This window comes from Myxocyprinus asiaticus, chromosome 16 (assembly GCF_019703515.2).
Source record: "Myxocyprinus asiaticus isolate MX2 ecotype Aquarium Trade chromosome 16, UBuf_Myxa_2, whole genome shotgun sequence".
Lineage (NCBI taxonomy): Eukaryota > Metazoa > Chordata > Actinopteri > Cypriniformes > Catostomidae > Myxocyprinus > Myxocyprinus asiaticus.
The window spans coordinates 42,574,351-42,591,047 of NC_059359.1; the positions used below are offsets into that span (position 1 = coordinate 42,574,351).

Sequence of the window (16,697 nt, forward strand, 5' to 3'; positions counted from 1 at the left end):
AAAAATGTCAAATATTCTTTGATAAAAATATTTAAGAAAGCAGCCTTCTGAGTACATTTGCATAGTCATATCAGTGCAAAATCAGTGAAAAATCCACATAGAAAAGGTCTGTTTTCATTCCAGCTCAAGAATTAACTATATCGGCCACCATATTGATAATCTGTGAATTTTCCCCCTCTAAAATTGGTATCAGTCTCAAAAATCCCATATTGGTCGGGCTCTAATGATTAGATCAGAATCAGAAGCTGTTATACATGTATTCATGAGCTTCCCAGATTGAGAAAGTACATTCCAGTTTTGTGTGTAAAGTGAACAGACTGTGGGCGGTCCAGTCCCCAACATTTAGTAGTAATGAAATAGTGCAGCGGTCAATAGTTTGAGTTGCAGTGCAGATCCGGACCCGAAATTGTTTCCACCAACACAGTGAATCATTTCTTATGCAATAATTATGCATGAACTAGGGTTGTTCCGATACCAAAACTCATTATCGATACTAAATTTATACTTTGGCAATAAATAAATAGCCTCAGATTACTGATGAAATCACACTGAAAAGAACTTGATTAAAAGAACTGCATGAAGTCTTGTAGCTGCAAATTCTGCATTTTCCATTGTAATTTTTCTGGATTCCATGTTTTATGTTAAATATTATCATCAAAACAGTGTTTAATCAAATGAATACATAAAGCTTTAATCAAATCAAATATAATAATTTTGAACATAAAATGTATATATATACCGATCAGCTACAACATTAAAACCACCTGCCTAATATTGCGTGGTCCCCCTCGTACTGCCAAAACAGCGCCAACCAGCATCTCAGAATGCTATTCTTCTCACCACAATTGTACAGAGCGGTTATCTGAGTTACCATAAACTTTGTCAGTTCAAACCAGTCTGGCCATTCTCTTTTGACCTCTCTCATCAACAAGGTGTTTCCATCCACAGAACTGACGCTCACTGGATGTTTTTGTTTTTGGCACCATTCAGAGTAAATTTTAGAGACTGTTGTGTGTGAAAATCCCAGGAGATCAGCAGTTACAGAAATACTCAAACCAGCCCATCTGGCACCAACATAATAATAAAAAAAATATTATTAAATTATTGGTGTTATTGCTATTACTTTGAATATTATATATATATATATATATATATACAATAGTAATTGTTTTCTGTTGTAATGTCTTCAATTTCATGCATCCAGTTAAACAGAGCTAATTTTGACGGACTTTTGACATCCTTCCGATGTTTAATGATTACACTTCACCATATCAAGATTTTTGTTTGATTAAAGGGTTAGTTCACCCAAAAATGAAAATCCTCTCATGATTTACTTAACTTTAAGCCATCCTAGATGTGTATCACTTCCCTTCTTCAGCAGATTTATTTTGTGTAAAAAATAAATCCATAATTAAAACTTTATTAATAGCTTCCTGCCAGCAGTCGATGCATCAGTGACGTAAGCGCAATGGCACTTTCACGCAAGAAGTCGGAAGCGTGCGCTTTGTATACAACAGAGGAACGAACATCATGCGAGAGTTAGGGCATTACAAACAGCAATCTAGCGCTTGCCGGAAGCAACAATTTAAAGTTAAAACTTTAATTATCGGTTTGTTTCTTACACCAATCAGTTTGCTTCAGAAGACATTCATTGATCGACTGGAGTCGTGTGGATTACTTCTATGCTGCTTACAGTAAATATGACTTTTGGACCTTGAAATAGCCAGCAGACTGATGGCACCCATTCAATTGCATTATATGAACAATAAAGAGCTGAAATGTGCTTATAAAAATCTTCACTTTGGTTCTGCTGAAGAAGGAAAGTCATACACATCTGGGATGTCTGAAAGGTGAGTAAATCATGGGAGGATTTTCATTTTTGGATGAACTATCCCTTTAATTGTCAAATTATAATTGATTTAATCTCAAATGTCACATCCCATAAAATTATGCTAATAGCACCACACTGTAGTATGGTACCAAAATTAGCAACAAGACGATATCGTGCCATTTTTAATTTTTTGGTATCGCAATGTTAAGTATACCACTCAACCCTAGCGTGAACATACAGTGCAGGAAAAAAAAACATTGATTGTCACATTGGTTGTCATGACAAAGCAGCAGAGCTCCATTCTTAAACCTAGTGAGCTGCCTACGTAAGCAGCATTTTAAGGTATCGATGGTGTGCTCAGTGTTGGGTTCGAGTCCATCTTCGTCAAGTCCAAGTCTCTGACCCCATTTACACCTGGTATTAAGATGTCTCAGGTGGTCCAATCACAGGTGGCCAGGCGAGACCTCACTGTTTGCACCTGCTCACTTAAATGCATCTCCTGTTACCACTTGTGTTCGGAATTCCAAGGGAGGGTCTCTAAATTCAAGACGGTAGACATTGGCAGTCGTAAATTAATACATTGGTAGGGATGGGAATCGTAAGGAATCTGCTTTGATTAAATACGAGACACTCTGAAACGTATCAGACTTGTATGTGCATGAAATCTCTCTACAGGGGCAGATTACATTTTATAAAAAGCCAGCTTTCACCACTTGTTTTTCTGAATATTAACATGTGAAATTATAAAAATGTGATAGCAAGTAGACTAAATGTTCATATATGTGTATTACCCTCATGCCATCAGTATAGAGAGTGCAAATGTTTTTCACTGTTATTTTTAATGTTTCTTTTTTTTTATGCATATTATTTATTTCAAAAGCATAGTATGTTGAATTTAACTTATTTTGAAACCATTCTTGTTAACTTTTGTAAACAAAATATAAATTTCACATACATGTCATACTTGTTTTTAACTTGTATTTTAATTTACGAGTAATCGATAATTTTATTTATTTATTTTTATTTATTTATTTTTTGTGGGTTTGAGTACTCGACTACAAAATTACTTAATTATGCGCACTCGTAATCTTTATCTACACATTGTCATATCAACAACCATCCAGTAATTACTCTGAATTTGGTTCATTGAAGTCTGACATGACAAAATTAATGACTTGCCATTCAGTAAGTTTTCTGTTCACTAAAAAGAATGTGCTGATAAGTCATTCATTAATTAGGAAGCACTGCATGTTTTGCAGTGTAGATTCAAAGAATCAACCTATAAGAGTAATTTTTACAGAAATCAGGCTACAATGGTTGTGCTGCTGATTTGTTTTGCAGTGCCGCTCAGCAGAAGAATGCATGTTCAAGAACCATTAAACTAAAGTCAAGAAAATTAATAAAAAATGTTTAAGAATTACATGTGTAGGAGGAATATTAAGGTGCCCATTTTCAAGAGCCATTACAGTAGTAAATCTGATTCGCTGCACAGTGAGCGTGGAGAGGATAGAGATACTGCAAACGGATGTTAAAACTAATTAAACACCAGTGCAAATACAAGGCTGAATATACATGTAACGTGTGTCGTGACAGTCAGACGGTGTGTGAAGCAAAAGAGACAGTTTGAGCGATTATTTGTGCGCTCTCAATCTCTCATCACTAATAACAGCAGTAACAGTTTAACCTTCAATAACGGCAGCGTGTCTTCTGGCAGCGCGTCTTGCTTGATGATTAGTGATTTGTGTTACAACAAAACGCCAAAGCCAGTAAACATTTTATAGATACTATTATTTAACACTGGAGCAATTTTGGAGCGATTTTTGAATGTAGCTCTGCTGTGTGTGATGCTCTCATGGTGTTTTATGGTTGATCTTTGTTGGTGACAACAGAACTATTTAAAACTGTTTATTCAAATAAATTTTAGCATTTCACAATTAATGTAAATTCAATGTAATTTTACAATGTGGTGCACATTACATATTACTGCAGCATATAACTGGTAGAAATGTGGCAGTGGGCATTTAAAAAATAAATATTGGTTGGCACTTAAAAAAAAAAATATTGGTGGGCACTTAAAGGTGCTGTAAGCGATTTTAGCTGTTCTAACTTTCACGAGACTGAGCTGTTGATTTAGCCATGCCCACTCTTTCCAAAACACTGCAATGATACTGTTGAAACCCTGGAGCTCTAAAATACTGGTTGAAACCGACACAAAGCTTGTTCCCATGCTTGTCAAAAACAACAGCAGCGAAATGGCACCTTCAACTGACAAATGATAAATCTGAATATAGCATTAAGCCTCAATAGTGCTGCAACAAGGACACTGAGAAGGCCCAAAATAACTGACAGACAGAACTAATATGTCCGCAGACACTTTTTATTTTACTTTTTACAGAGATTATAACTGTCACAGTGATCGGTGTGATATCTCAGGGCAGTTATTTCAGTGATGTCTTTCAGGGAGTAGGATTTTTTGCATACCTTTCCATGAAAAAATAGCTTACAGCACCTTAAATAAATATTGGGGATTGGTATCACCCTCACATTTCCTGATCGGTGCACCACTAATTGCTTCCAACTTGGAAATTTACCATAAATATTACTGAAATGCACATTGCATAGCCATACAAGTTTTTGCCCATAAAACAGTGTAAGCTATGATTTCTTTGCACCTTTACTGAAAATGAAATTTAGGGGCTTGACCTCTTGGAATTTAAACTGAATACCCCTGAAATGGTGAAAGTTTTCCTTTTTAAGCCTTGTTTCATTCTCATTTCTAACCACCTGATGTTCAACAGCTCACACTATGCAGAATACTTGTCATCACACTAAGACAACTGTGCACATAAACCACTTAAAGAAACAACCAAAGCTAAAATTCAAATTGAACCTATTTCTGGCTCAGTTCTGAAAACCTTTACTAAGATAAAGTCTCATGTCTGTGGTGCTAACCACATTCAGCGAGTGGACAAGCTGATGTTGTGAAAGAATACAGTTCTTTTCGGTGCAGTGTGATTCTCATGTTGTTGTTTTTTTTTTTTTTTTTTTTTTTTTACTTTTACAGGCAAATTGTGGATTTTCTCAGCAACGAAGGACACATTTTCTCCACCATCGATGAGGACCACTTCAGATCAACAGACAATGAAGTCTAATTATAATCTTGTTAGATCTGTATTACCAGAGTTTGCCATAGAGCCAACAACCAGCAACCCTTAAGTTCATTTTCAAATCATTGGGCCTTGTTTATGAAGTATGAGCAGAACAAATTTGTATGTAAATCGTTAGTAAAAACTATTCTTTTGTAAATTGTCCCTTTCCATTCAGTGGATGCAAAAATGCATTTACACACATTTGTTCTGCTCATGTCACAGTGTCAGTTGTGCTGGCCCATTTATGTTAAGAATATAAGGATTTGACAACCCATGTTAATGTTGTTGTTTTTTCAATAACCACATGTATCTTCAGTATTTTTTTTTTTTTTCCATCTTTAATAAAAGCATATTCATTGAAACTTTGTTTCTTTAAAGGTCCAAATGTAAAAGACTCTAATTCACACTTAATATTACATTTGTTAAGCATTGCGACAGCTTTGACAATTCAAGAGCAGCATTTAATGCAATTTGGCTAGTTGACGCATAACATGTTCAGGAATGTTTTTTTTTTTTTCTTTTACGTCAAAGACTGGCTGGTTTATGAAAACTGACATCATTTTACTCAAGTTTTTCATCAACTATTCCATGAAGTCTCAATTAATATGAGGTCATAAAAAAGTGCTTGCACAGTAACTATAAAAGAATCAGCAAAATGCTATTTACAATAGTCTTGGATGGAGTATATCATGTAATACAGCAGGACATGTCAACTTCTAGTGTTGACATTCAGGGGTGGGTGCAGTGGAGTATCCCATATTTCCTTTGACATCTGGGGACATCTTCTGCATTGCTTGTTATGGAGAACCGGCAGACTCTTTCCTTTGTGTACTTGAGTCCAGATTGTCCTTGGTCTAATAGTACATGATGCTATCATGGGTGTTTTGAAATGTTTCATCAATTGACTCGTAGTCATGGTCATAATCTGAGAGCCTCCTTGCTATTTTTTGGAGGAAGGAAGGGGAAAGAATAGATGAAAGGAGCTGCAAATTGGCAATATTTTATGCTGCCTTCACATGTGTGTCGGAAGGTCCTACTTCACACTTCTTAAATTGTAATTACAAGTATGACACATTTAAGTACTTTGTGAAGGTTGGAAGAAGATGAACCAGACAGTAGAAGAGAATAGAGAACTCCAATCACTGCCTAATTTTGTACATGACCATGTCTGTACATGATCTTTTCTGTTTATGAATGTAAAATATGCAACACATGTGTACATAATACATTCATTTGACCGAAACTGCAACAAGCTAACTGTATTTTGAAAAATAACTACTAAAAAATTAACTACTGAAATTGTTCTCTGACCCACTATGTTGAAAGGTTATGAGTCATGACAACTCAAGTATCAAAATAATCTCCAAAGCTCTCAGTTGTAATTACAATTTGAGGGAGGCGTTCGTGTGCAACTTCCAAGTCCGACAGCATTGATTCTGACAGCATGTGAAGACGGCATTAGCTCTCAGATTTTGGGCTATCACTTGGTCAAAAAATGAAACATGTACTGGATGTTAAATATCATTCAAGCAGAAAACAGTATCTTGAAATGTTGAGAACAAAGTTGCTTGCCATTTCTGTCATTTAAAAAAAAAAAAAAAGAAACCAACCTGATTTTTGTGCCATTATTGGGCTTTTCACATACATATTAGGCTGACTGGTGCTCTCTGCTCTTGATAATTTTTTTCTAGGCAACAGTGGATGAGGCTGCTCTGGAGTCTGAGTTCCAAAAGAAGACAAAAGTGACACATTTGTAATCTGCTGACCAAGCTATTTAAAAAAAAACATGAAAGAGGAACATGGAGACGATGCTTGGTTTTTCTGTTTAGAAATAAACAGATCATGGTTACTGTCCCACATGGTGTGTGCAACTTAAGTGTTGTTTTATAAATTAAAGATCTTAAAGTAGTAGGTTCCCCAGTTCATCGTCTACTCAACCTCATTTTCTCCCATGAAACACAAAAGGAGATGTTTAGCAGAATCACCAACATGCTGTTTTTCCATACAATGAAATCAAATGAGGATGGACACTTGTCAAGTTCCGAAAATGACAAAAGCACCATTAAAGTTTCTTAAGAGTAGTCCATTCGACATCTAAATTCTTACGAATACTTTTGTAAAGTGTCCCTGCCGTAGCTGCTTCCACCAGCCCTCTGGTCTCGCGGTACAGCCCAGAGAATGCAATGTTTAAAAGCACAGTTTAAAGAACATACAGGTGCATCTCAATAAATTAGAATGTCGTGAAAAAGTTCATTTATTTCAGTAATTCAACTCAAATTGTGAAACTCGTGTATTAAATAAATTCAATGCACACAGACTGAAGTAGTTTAAGTCTTTGGTTCTTTTAATTGTGATGATTTTGGCTCACATTTAACAAAAACCCACCAATTCACTATCTCAACAAATTAGAATGTTTTGACATGCCAATCAGCTAATCAACTCAAAACACCTGCAAAGGTTTCCTGAGCCTTCAAAATGGTCTCTCAGTTTGGTTCACTAGGCTACACAATCATGGGGAAGACTGCTGATCTGACAGTTGTCCAGAAGACAATCATTGACACCCTTCACAAGGAGGGTAAGCCACAAACATTCATTGCCAAAGAAGCTGGCTGTTCACAGAGTGCTGTATCCAAGCATGTTAACAGAAAGTTGAGTGGAAGGAAAAAGTGTGGAAGAAAAAGATGCACAACCAACCGAGAGAACCGCAGCCTTATGATTGTCAAGCAAAATCGATTCAAGAATTTGGGTGAACTTCACAAGGAATGGACTGAGGCTGGGGTCAAGGCATCAAGAGCCACCACACACAGACGTGTCAAGGAATTTGGCTACAGTTGTCGTATTCCTCTTGTTAAGCCACTCCTGAACCACAGACAATGTCAGAGGCGTCTTACCTGGGCTAAGGAGAAGAAGAACTGGACTGTTGCCCAGTGGTCCAAAGTCCTCTTTTCAGATGAGAGCAAGTTTTGTATTTCATTTGGAAACCAAGGTCCTAGAGTCTGGAAGAAGGGTGGAGAAGCTCATAGCCCAAGTTGCTTGAAGTCCAGTGTTAAGTTTCCACAGTCTGTGATGATTTGGGGTGCAATGTCATCTGCTGGTGTTGGTCCATTGTGTTTTTTGAAAACCAAAGTCACTGCACCCGTTTACCAAGAAATTTTGGAGCACTTCATGCTTCCTTCTGCTGACCAGCTTTTTAAAGATGCTGATTTCATTTTCCAGCAGGATTTGGCACCTGCCCACACTGCCAAAAGCACCAAAAGTTGGTTAAATTACACCAATGGTGTTGGTGTGCTTGACTGGCCAGCAAAATCACCAGACCTGAACCCCATAGAGAATCTGTGGGGTATTGTCAAGAGGAAAATGAGAAACAAGAGACCAAAAAATGCAGGTGAGCTGAGGGCCACTGTCAAAGAAACCTGGGCTTCCATACCACCTCAGCAGTGCCACAAACTGATCACCTCCATGCCACACCGAATTGGGCAGTAATTAAAGCAAAAGGAGCCCCTGCCAAGTATTGAGTACATATACAGTAAATGAACATACTTTCCAGAAGGCCAACAATTCACTAAAAATGTTTTTCTATTGGTCTTATGATGTATTCTAATTTGTTGAGATAGTGAATTGGTGGGTTTTTGTTAAATGTGAGCCAAAATCATCACAATTAAAAGAACCAAAGACTTAAACTACTTCAGTCTGTGTACACTGAATTTATTTAATACACGAGTTTCACAATTTGAGTTGAATTACTGAAATAAATGAACTTTTCCACGACATTCTAATTTATTGAGATGCACCTGTATATGAAAAATTCAATTTTGGGAATAACTCCTGTATTCAGTACACAGGGAATGATAATTTAGGGGATTGACACCGATATTAAATGTGGTTGTCACTCCCAAAACTGCAGTGTGTACATGTCTTATGTCATTTTTTTGGACCACCAGAGTATGGCAAGCCGTTTTAGCTTTTATTCAGCATCAGAATCAGCTTTATTGCCAAGTATGCTTACACATACAAGGAATTTGTCTTGGTGACAGGAGCTTCCAGTACACAACAATACAAAAACAGCAGCAAGACATAGATAATAAAAAATAATTATACACATACATACACACACATACACATGAGTAGTGCAAATCTAATACAATCTGTTATGTACAGTGCAAATACAAATCTTTTATTTACAGTGCAAATGTTTTTTGTTGTTTTTCATTGGAATTAAATGGCAGAAGAGGTTGGATGTGTTGGATAAATATAAGAAAGAATAAACTGTGTTTTGCACATTGTTATTGCTCAATGGGGCAATTTAACTGTTCATGAGATGGATAGCCTGAGGGAAAAAACTGTTCCTGTGCCTGGCTGTTCTGGTACTCAGAGCTCTGAAGCGTCGGCCAGAAGGCAACAGTTCAAAAAGGTAGTGGGCAGGATGAGTGGCGTCCAGAGTGATTTTTCCAGCCTTTTTCCTCACTCTGGAAGTGTATGGGGGGGGTCCTCCAGTGATCGCCACGGTTGTTTTAACTGCACCAGACAGGTTTGGAAGCGCTCTTTATTAACTGTAAGCCTTCCTACTCGTGCGTGAGTTTTCCTCGTTTATTCTGGTGAGTGTGTACATCGTGCCAGCTGCAACAGCTGGCTAATCAAATCATGGAACAACAATACCCGGACTCAGTTATTATTATTCTTGGGGATTCTAACAAAGAAAATCTCACACGTGAACTGCCCAAATGCAAACTGCACATCACATGCCCCACCAGAGACAGGAACATACTGGATCATTGCTACACAACAATAAAGGATGCATATCGCTCTGTCCCTAGAGCAGCTTTGGGACTCTCTGATCACTGTCTGGTTCATCTTCTTCCAACCTACAGGCAGAAATTAAAATCAACTATATCAGTTTTCTGTGAGGATATGTGCATTCCTGCTAGGACTTATTTAAAGTTCAACAATGACAAACCGTGGTTTACAGCAGAGCTCAGGCAGCTTTGTCAGGCCAAAGAGGATGCTTACAGGGGTGGGGATAAAGTCTTGTACAATCAGGCCAGGAACACACTGAATAAGGGAATCGGAGTGGCTAAAAGAAGATACCCTGAGAAGCTGAAAAACAAGTTTTCAGCTAATGACCCTACATCAGTGTGGAGTGGCATGAAACAACTTACGAATTACAAGACTCCTACCCCCAACCCTGTGGTGGACCAACAACTGGCTGATGACCTGAATGTGTTCTACTGTAGATTTTAAAGGCCCAATCTCACACCCCACACCCACTCTGACCTTCACTTCACACAAACACCATCACCTCGTTCAACCCCCCTCCTGCTACTCAACCTGCACTTAAGATTTGTGAAGATGATGTGAGCCAAGTCTTTCGAAAACAAAGGATAAGGAAAGCACAGGGCCCAGATGGCGTTTCACCTGCATGTCTTAGATCCTGTGCTAACCAGCTAGATACAGCATAGATCACTGGAGAAGTGTGAAGTCCCATGCTGCTTCAAACATTCCACTATCATCCCCATCCCCAAAGAAACCAAAAATCACAGGACTTAATGACTACAGACCTGTCGCCCTGACGTCTGTGGTCATGAAGTCATTTGAGAGACTGGTGTTGGCCCACCTGAAGGACATCACTGGACACTTTCTAGATCCCCTTCAATTTGCTTATTGAGCAAACAGGTCTGTGGATGATGCAGTCAACATGGGAATGCATCATATCCTGCAACATCTGGACAGACCAGGGACATATGCAAGGATCCTTTTTGTGGACTCCAGTTCGGCTTTCAACACCATCATCCCAGATATTCTCCAGAATAAATTACACCAACTCTCTGTTCCCACGTCTATCTGTCAGTGGATTACCAGCTTTCTGACAGACAGGCAGAAGCTTGTGAGACAGGGGAAATTCACTTCTAGCCACAGGCGCTGCTGATACAGTTTTACTCAGCAGTCACTGAGTCTGGTTTGGTTTAGCTACAAAATCAGACATCAGAAGACTACAAAGGACAGTTCGGACTGCTGAGAGGATTATTGGTTGCCCCCCTGCCCCCCCTTCAAGAACTATACACTTCCAGAGTGAGGAAAAAGGCTGGAAAAATCAATCTGGACCCCACTCACCCTGCCCATTACCTTTTTGAACTGTTGCCTTCTGGTTGACGCTTCAGAGCTCTGAGCACCAGAACCGTCAGGCACAGGAACAGTTTTTTCCCCCAGGCTATCCAACTCATGAACAGTTAAAACTGCCCCTTTGAGCAATAATTAATGTGCAATACACAGTTTAGTCTTTTTATATTATCCAACACATCCAACCTCTTCTGCCATTACATTCCCTTGCACTGTACTTAACCGATTTGTATTTAGATTTGCACTACGTATGTGTATGTGTGTGTGTGTGTATGTATGTATATATATTCATATATGTGTATATGTATATGTGTGTATGTGTGTGTATGTATGTATATATTTATGTAGATTCCTTGTATGTGTAAGCATACTTGGCAATAAAGCTCAATCTGATTCTGATATCTATCTACTGATATCTTAAATGTGATTTTAACAAGTAAAAACACTATTATCGATATCTAGAAATACAATTTTAACAGGTAAGAATAGCTATGGTAATGACTTTATGAATATTAATGAGACCTGGTTTTCCATGTATCCACTTTTGGAGCCAATAGTAGCAGGTTAAAAAATGGAGGGAGACATTCCATGTGGGTAAAAACGGCTTTTTTTTTTCTTTTTTTTTTTACGTTTTATTTTTATGCTTCAGAAATGGAAAATTAGAATTCATTTAAATTGTACTTTTTTGTCCATTGTTAAAAAAATCAAATCAAAACAATATTAGATTTGCATATGTGGGTGGCATTGCAACGCCCCTTTCATCTGATTGGCCAACCCGCACCGTCTTCTACAGCCTTCGAATGTGACCTTTTTTCACGGGAATGCGGAGGATGCATGAGGTGTATCCTTCCTGAGCACTCACAACCCACAATTCTTTGCTTCAACGGAAATGTAAAAAAAAAAAATGACGCCAATTTGCCCGTAAATATGATGTTTAAACACAAGTAATGTTTATTCCTAAGTTGAGGTACCTCAGTAGATGGGTGCAGAGTATATAATATGTATTATTATATTAACATATAATTAAAATAAAGTATTAGACTAAAAGTACAACTGTAAAATCTATTTTCTTTTCTCTTTATATCATTATAACTCTCCTAAAATGTACCTCATACATTCCCTTCTAAAGGGACTTTGTTCCCTTCTCACTCAAAGCGCTCGCGCTTGTTAAAGTGTGGTGTGCTGTCATAGCAACCATGTTAATTTCCATTTCCATTTGTCCTACGAAGGCCGTCTCGTTTAAACGAGGCTTGTTTAAAGGAGGACGCTCGGTATACTGCAGCCTTCAAAGGACGCGTCCTACCTAGCATGCAGCCTTCCAAATTAGACACAGCCATTGACTGTACTAAAAGTGTCACAATGCAGTTGTAGTGGGCATGCATCAAACGTGTTCCTATTCGTTCGTTCTTTTAGTCGGAGGGTATCAAACATGTTTGATATTTTCAAGCCGATTATCCATGACTACTCGTAATGTATAATTCTCTATGAAGTCAAATTGTGAGCAGTCATTGGAAATTGATTGGCGGGGCCATGAAGCTCAAGAAGTGAAGATTCTCCTAAAGTGGACTCTTAAAGTGGAGTTTAATTTTTAACGGCACTCACCCCCAAATCATGTTGCAGTTTCTAGATGCCATACTGTCTGCGACTTTTCACTTAAGACCAAACCCAAATGCGTTTATTTATGCGTCATTTAGTGTGTGATGACCAGATTTTTTATCTGTAGCCATTTACATAAAAGTCATAAAAGTGTGTGTGATACCCAAGTGTGTGATACATAGTAGTTGTATAGTGTAATCCAGCCTTAAGTGAACATTAACTATAAAGGGGAATTTGAAAAAGTGGATTTCCTGTAATCGCTTATGTATTATTTCATCATCAGGAAACCCACAAATTATTTTTTTATTTCAAGAAGTTAGCATTTCCTTCTATTTAGTAGAAGAAAGACAAGTTTTGCTTACATCGTCAGGAGGAGGTGGAGCAGGGGGGCGTCTCGCCTTTGTCTGGCCCAGCGAGAGATCATTAAGTTGTTGGGTCATTATGTTTGGTAATGATTTAAAAGATCTAGACTTGGGGGACTTTTTAGGTGCTTCTGAAGCAGATGGCTTTCTCTTCGGTGGACGAGGAGGAGGTTCCTCAGCTTTGCTTGTGAGTTTGTGATATTCATAGTAGAAGTTCTCTGTTACCTCAATGACTGTTTCTACATGAAGTTCGGGGGGCTCACCAATGGACCATGGCAGATGATCAGAGGTGAAACAGAGAGACATTTGTAACCAGCGTACCGGCAACTCAAAGCACCAATCTGGATTATTGGGTAGGCTGGTCAACACCGTGGTCTCTATGAAAGTTTCCTCAAGCTTAAGTGCTGGCAAGCCCATCAGGGGATCTTTCTCTAGTTCTTTATCTCGAGTCACTACTTTGATATCAAGAGGCAACGAACTGTTCATCAAGTCTGTTAAACTGTACTTCTTGTTATCTGAAAGCTTTTCCACAAAGTGGCCTCCCATGAACAGTGGCAGAGCAAGTTCTTTTCCACCATCTTCATCATCTTCGTCATCCTCGTCTTCCACCTCCATAGTCTGTTTGCAAATGAGACTTTCTACTTTCTGAGCAGCTCCAGATTCGTCCTTCGATGCCATCCCCAGAACCTCAAGATGTTCACCAACACTGAGGGCAGGCATTCCCTCTTCCTCTACCCCTTCACAGTCCCGCGTCACACTAACCTTCAATCCCGGAGACTGAGAGGATGCCAAGTACAGCTCATAGACGGATCCAAATTCCCTGGCCCTCCTTCTCATTCGTCCACCATATCCCTGTGAGATTAGGAAGTACTGTTTTCCCTTCCTCCCCTTTGGAGTTGAGGCTAATACCATTGGTGTTTCGCCCCACCCATGTAACACTAGATGCCTGCCTTTTTGCAGTTCTTGGAACCAGCTGCAATTAAAAAACTGGTTACCCTCTGGGCCGTCCAGGATCTCTGCGATAGTGGGGAACAACTCTTTTTGTTGTCTTGCAACTTCAGCCAATGATAGTGGAGTGATGAACACTAAATCCTGAAACTGGTCCGTCATGTCCTGGACATCCACTTCCAGGCTGGAGGGGAACTTGACTACGTCCTTTCTCACTAAATGTAAAAATCATAACCAAACATTAATTACAAGGCCATTTGCATGCATCAAGCTCTTATTACAGGGCTACTCAATACTACTTCAGGAGGTCCACCTTTATGCAGAGTTTATGCTGCCTTCAAGTGCACCTGGGAATCATCTATCTCAGAGTCGGGCATTCGCTACTACAACATGTCACGCATTCAAGTCAGAAACAAAATACGGAAAAGGCCAAACTAAAAGAAATGCACAATGTGCAATGGCAAAACCTCTTTTTCTGTTGTACTGGTGGATAAACAAAAGTGAATACACCTGCATCACTTTTACACAGACAATATGATTTATCAATGCAAATTATTAATTTGCGTAAAACAAAGCATGACGGGTGAGTTATTAACTTTATATTAGTTGATAATGTGATCTGCCATATATAAAAAAAGTATATTATTTAAAAAAAGCAGTGAAAAAATAATGTTGCTTGGTCATTCATATGCTTAAAACTCATAATTATTTGAAGGCCGCATTAGTATCAAATCCTGAAGACTTTGATTAGCTGCTTCAGGTGAGTTTGATTAGAGTTGGAACTAAACTCTACAGAAAGATAGGTCTAGTATAGACTAGTAGGAAGGTAGTGCTGCATTCCTTTCAAAATTGTATGTGGAATATTCCTATTTGATTTCTCCTACTTCCGAGCAAGTGCACACATGCAGCGACTTTGTCGCTGGAAGTCTCTGCTTGTGTATACGTGGCGAGCAACACGACAAGGTTAAGAAAAGTTGAACTCGATGCAAATGAGGAGTGACTTTCAGGAGTGAAGACTGTGTCAGTGGAGCTCAAGTCACCCATCTCCTTTGAGATAATGAGTCGAGTGCAGGCAAGACAGAGAAGTTAAAGTTTCTATGAGCGATTTCACTGTTCTATATGATTTGTCTGTAATTCATTTAAATTTGAAATTAAGGAAGTAGAAGTGAAATATAATGAAATTAAAAGAAATTCATGTATTACTGGTGTAAGTGTTTTTAAATACAGGTACATTGTAGTATTATTAATATAGGGTACCTTCAGAAATGTTCATAATTAAGGTTTGAAATGCTACCTATAGAAATTTGTATTTAATCCTGGCAACAAACAATTTGTGAAGGATAGACGAAGCAGTGCTAACATTTACTATGCAGATATATGATTTTCAACAGAGAGGATAATTTACTGTGTTTTACACAGATCTCTGCAAACAACTGTTTAATCAACTTTTCTATCGTGTAATGTAGGAACTTATTTGGATTACTAGGACTCGTGAAATTGGGGTAAGGGAAATTATGTGACTCTGGCTAGACATTTGCAAAATCATATTTTTGGTTCATGACAGGCAATGCGGCGGTTTCGAGGTAAAATGTTCAACGTGTGGCACTAAAAGCATTTTAAATGTTCTCCCAAACAGATTAGGTTTTTTAAGGTTAATGCTTTATTGAGCTTTAAATCAAATAAAAAACCTACTTCCCTGAACCTAATCCTAACCAATACTGTCATAAAAAGCAAATGTGAGATGAAAAACAGATGAGGTTTTTAAGGTTAATGCTCTATCGAGTTTTAAATAAACAAAACCAACTTCCCTAACCTTAACGTTAAATCTAAACCTAACCGATAGTGTTATAAAAAGCAAATGTGAGATGATTTTGTGGTGCTTCTATGACATTTTTGGCTTAAGTGTCGACTCGCATGCTCTTCAGGACTCGTGATCTTTCCTGTAGAGCTCTATCACCTGCATAATCGGAGTGGATTTCCTAACAAGTTTCCAAGTTGGAAGTCCGATTTCAAGTGATGCTTTATTGCACTTTTTTAAGCAGGAACTTTGAGTTCAATGGATCTTAACATAGCACCGAGTACTGCTGTGCCTGATAAAGATATAGAAAGTAAAATACACTGTTGTACTCACTATGCATAATGGCTTGAATTTCATAAACTGGGCTAAAAACTAATGGGCTCCCACTCTTTTTCACACTTGTACTGCGGAAGCAACGGCTGCTCAGCCTGGGAGATGATATGATTTCCTGCAGAGAATAACCATGATCATCTATACACTCATAAAACTCCCCCTTGAGGGATAGGGGTAGGAGTATCTCTGCAGAGGCCATGTTTTGTCCAACCAGCTGACACCGTGCTTGTCTTGCCCCATCTTCATCAAGCTCCACTGACAGCAGGGTCAACTGTTTTCCAGCAGGTAGCGTAAAATTGTCTACAGTCAGTTCATTGCTGCTAATGAAGGTGAAGGAGCCGCAGGCATCCACACCAACAGGACACAAACACACAAGTTCCTTTATTGTGTTGTATGGCAGATCCTCAGCGATGAGTTGAAACTGACCTATTGACAAAGTGACATACTTGTTAAATGCTACCATCCTGTTTTTCAGCTACACTTTGAGTGCAGAGAAAAAATCTCTTTTATTAAAATAATAATAATAAAACACACACACACACACAAAAGAGCTTCAAAAAAAGATT

General features: G+C 38.4%; 2 protein-coding genes across 6 annotated transcripts in view; one reads left to right on the forward strand and one right to left on the reverse strand.

Annotated features, from left to right (window-relative positions):
* The window catches only part of LOC127454418 (replication protein A 32 kDa subunit-like), a 36,098-nt gene extending 30,774 nt beyond the window's left edge, over window positions 1-5,324 (forward strand). The window contains exon 9 of one of the 2 annotated variants that reach the window (XM_051721607.1): window positions 4,896-5,317. In XM_051721607.1, the coding sequence (XP_051577567.1) occupies window positions 4,896-4,983 (88 nt within the window). In that variant the 3' untranslated portion in view covers window positions 4,984-5,317. Of the gene's footprint in view, window positions 1-4,895 lie in introns of both variants that reach the window. The other variant, XM_051721606.1, reaches the window with a different exon arrangement.
* Window positions 5,325-5,509: 185 nt separating this feature from the next.
* The window catches only part of LOC127454382 (protein THEMIS2-like), a 31,675-nt gene continuing 20,487 nt past the window's right edge, over window positions 5,510-16,697 (reverse strand). For 2 of the 4 annotated variants that reach the window (XM_051721556.1, XM_051721559.1), the window contains exons 3-5: window positions 16,132-16,557; window positions 13,053-14,215; window positions 5,510-5,920 (exon numbers count right to left, since the gene is read on the reverse strand). In XM_051721556.1, coding sequence (XP_051577516.1) covers window positions 5,690-5,920; window positions 13,053-14,215; window positions 16,132-16,557 — 1,820 coding nt within the window. In that variant the 3' untranslated portion in view covers window positions 5,510-5,689. Of the gene's footprint in view, window positions 5,921-6,366; window positions 6,464-6,590; window positions 6,700-13,052; window positions 14,216-16,131; window positions 16,558-16,697 lie in introns of all 4 variants that reach the window. The other 2 variants (XM_051721557.1, XM_051721558.1) reach the window with 2 other exon arrangements.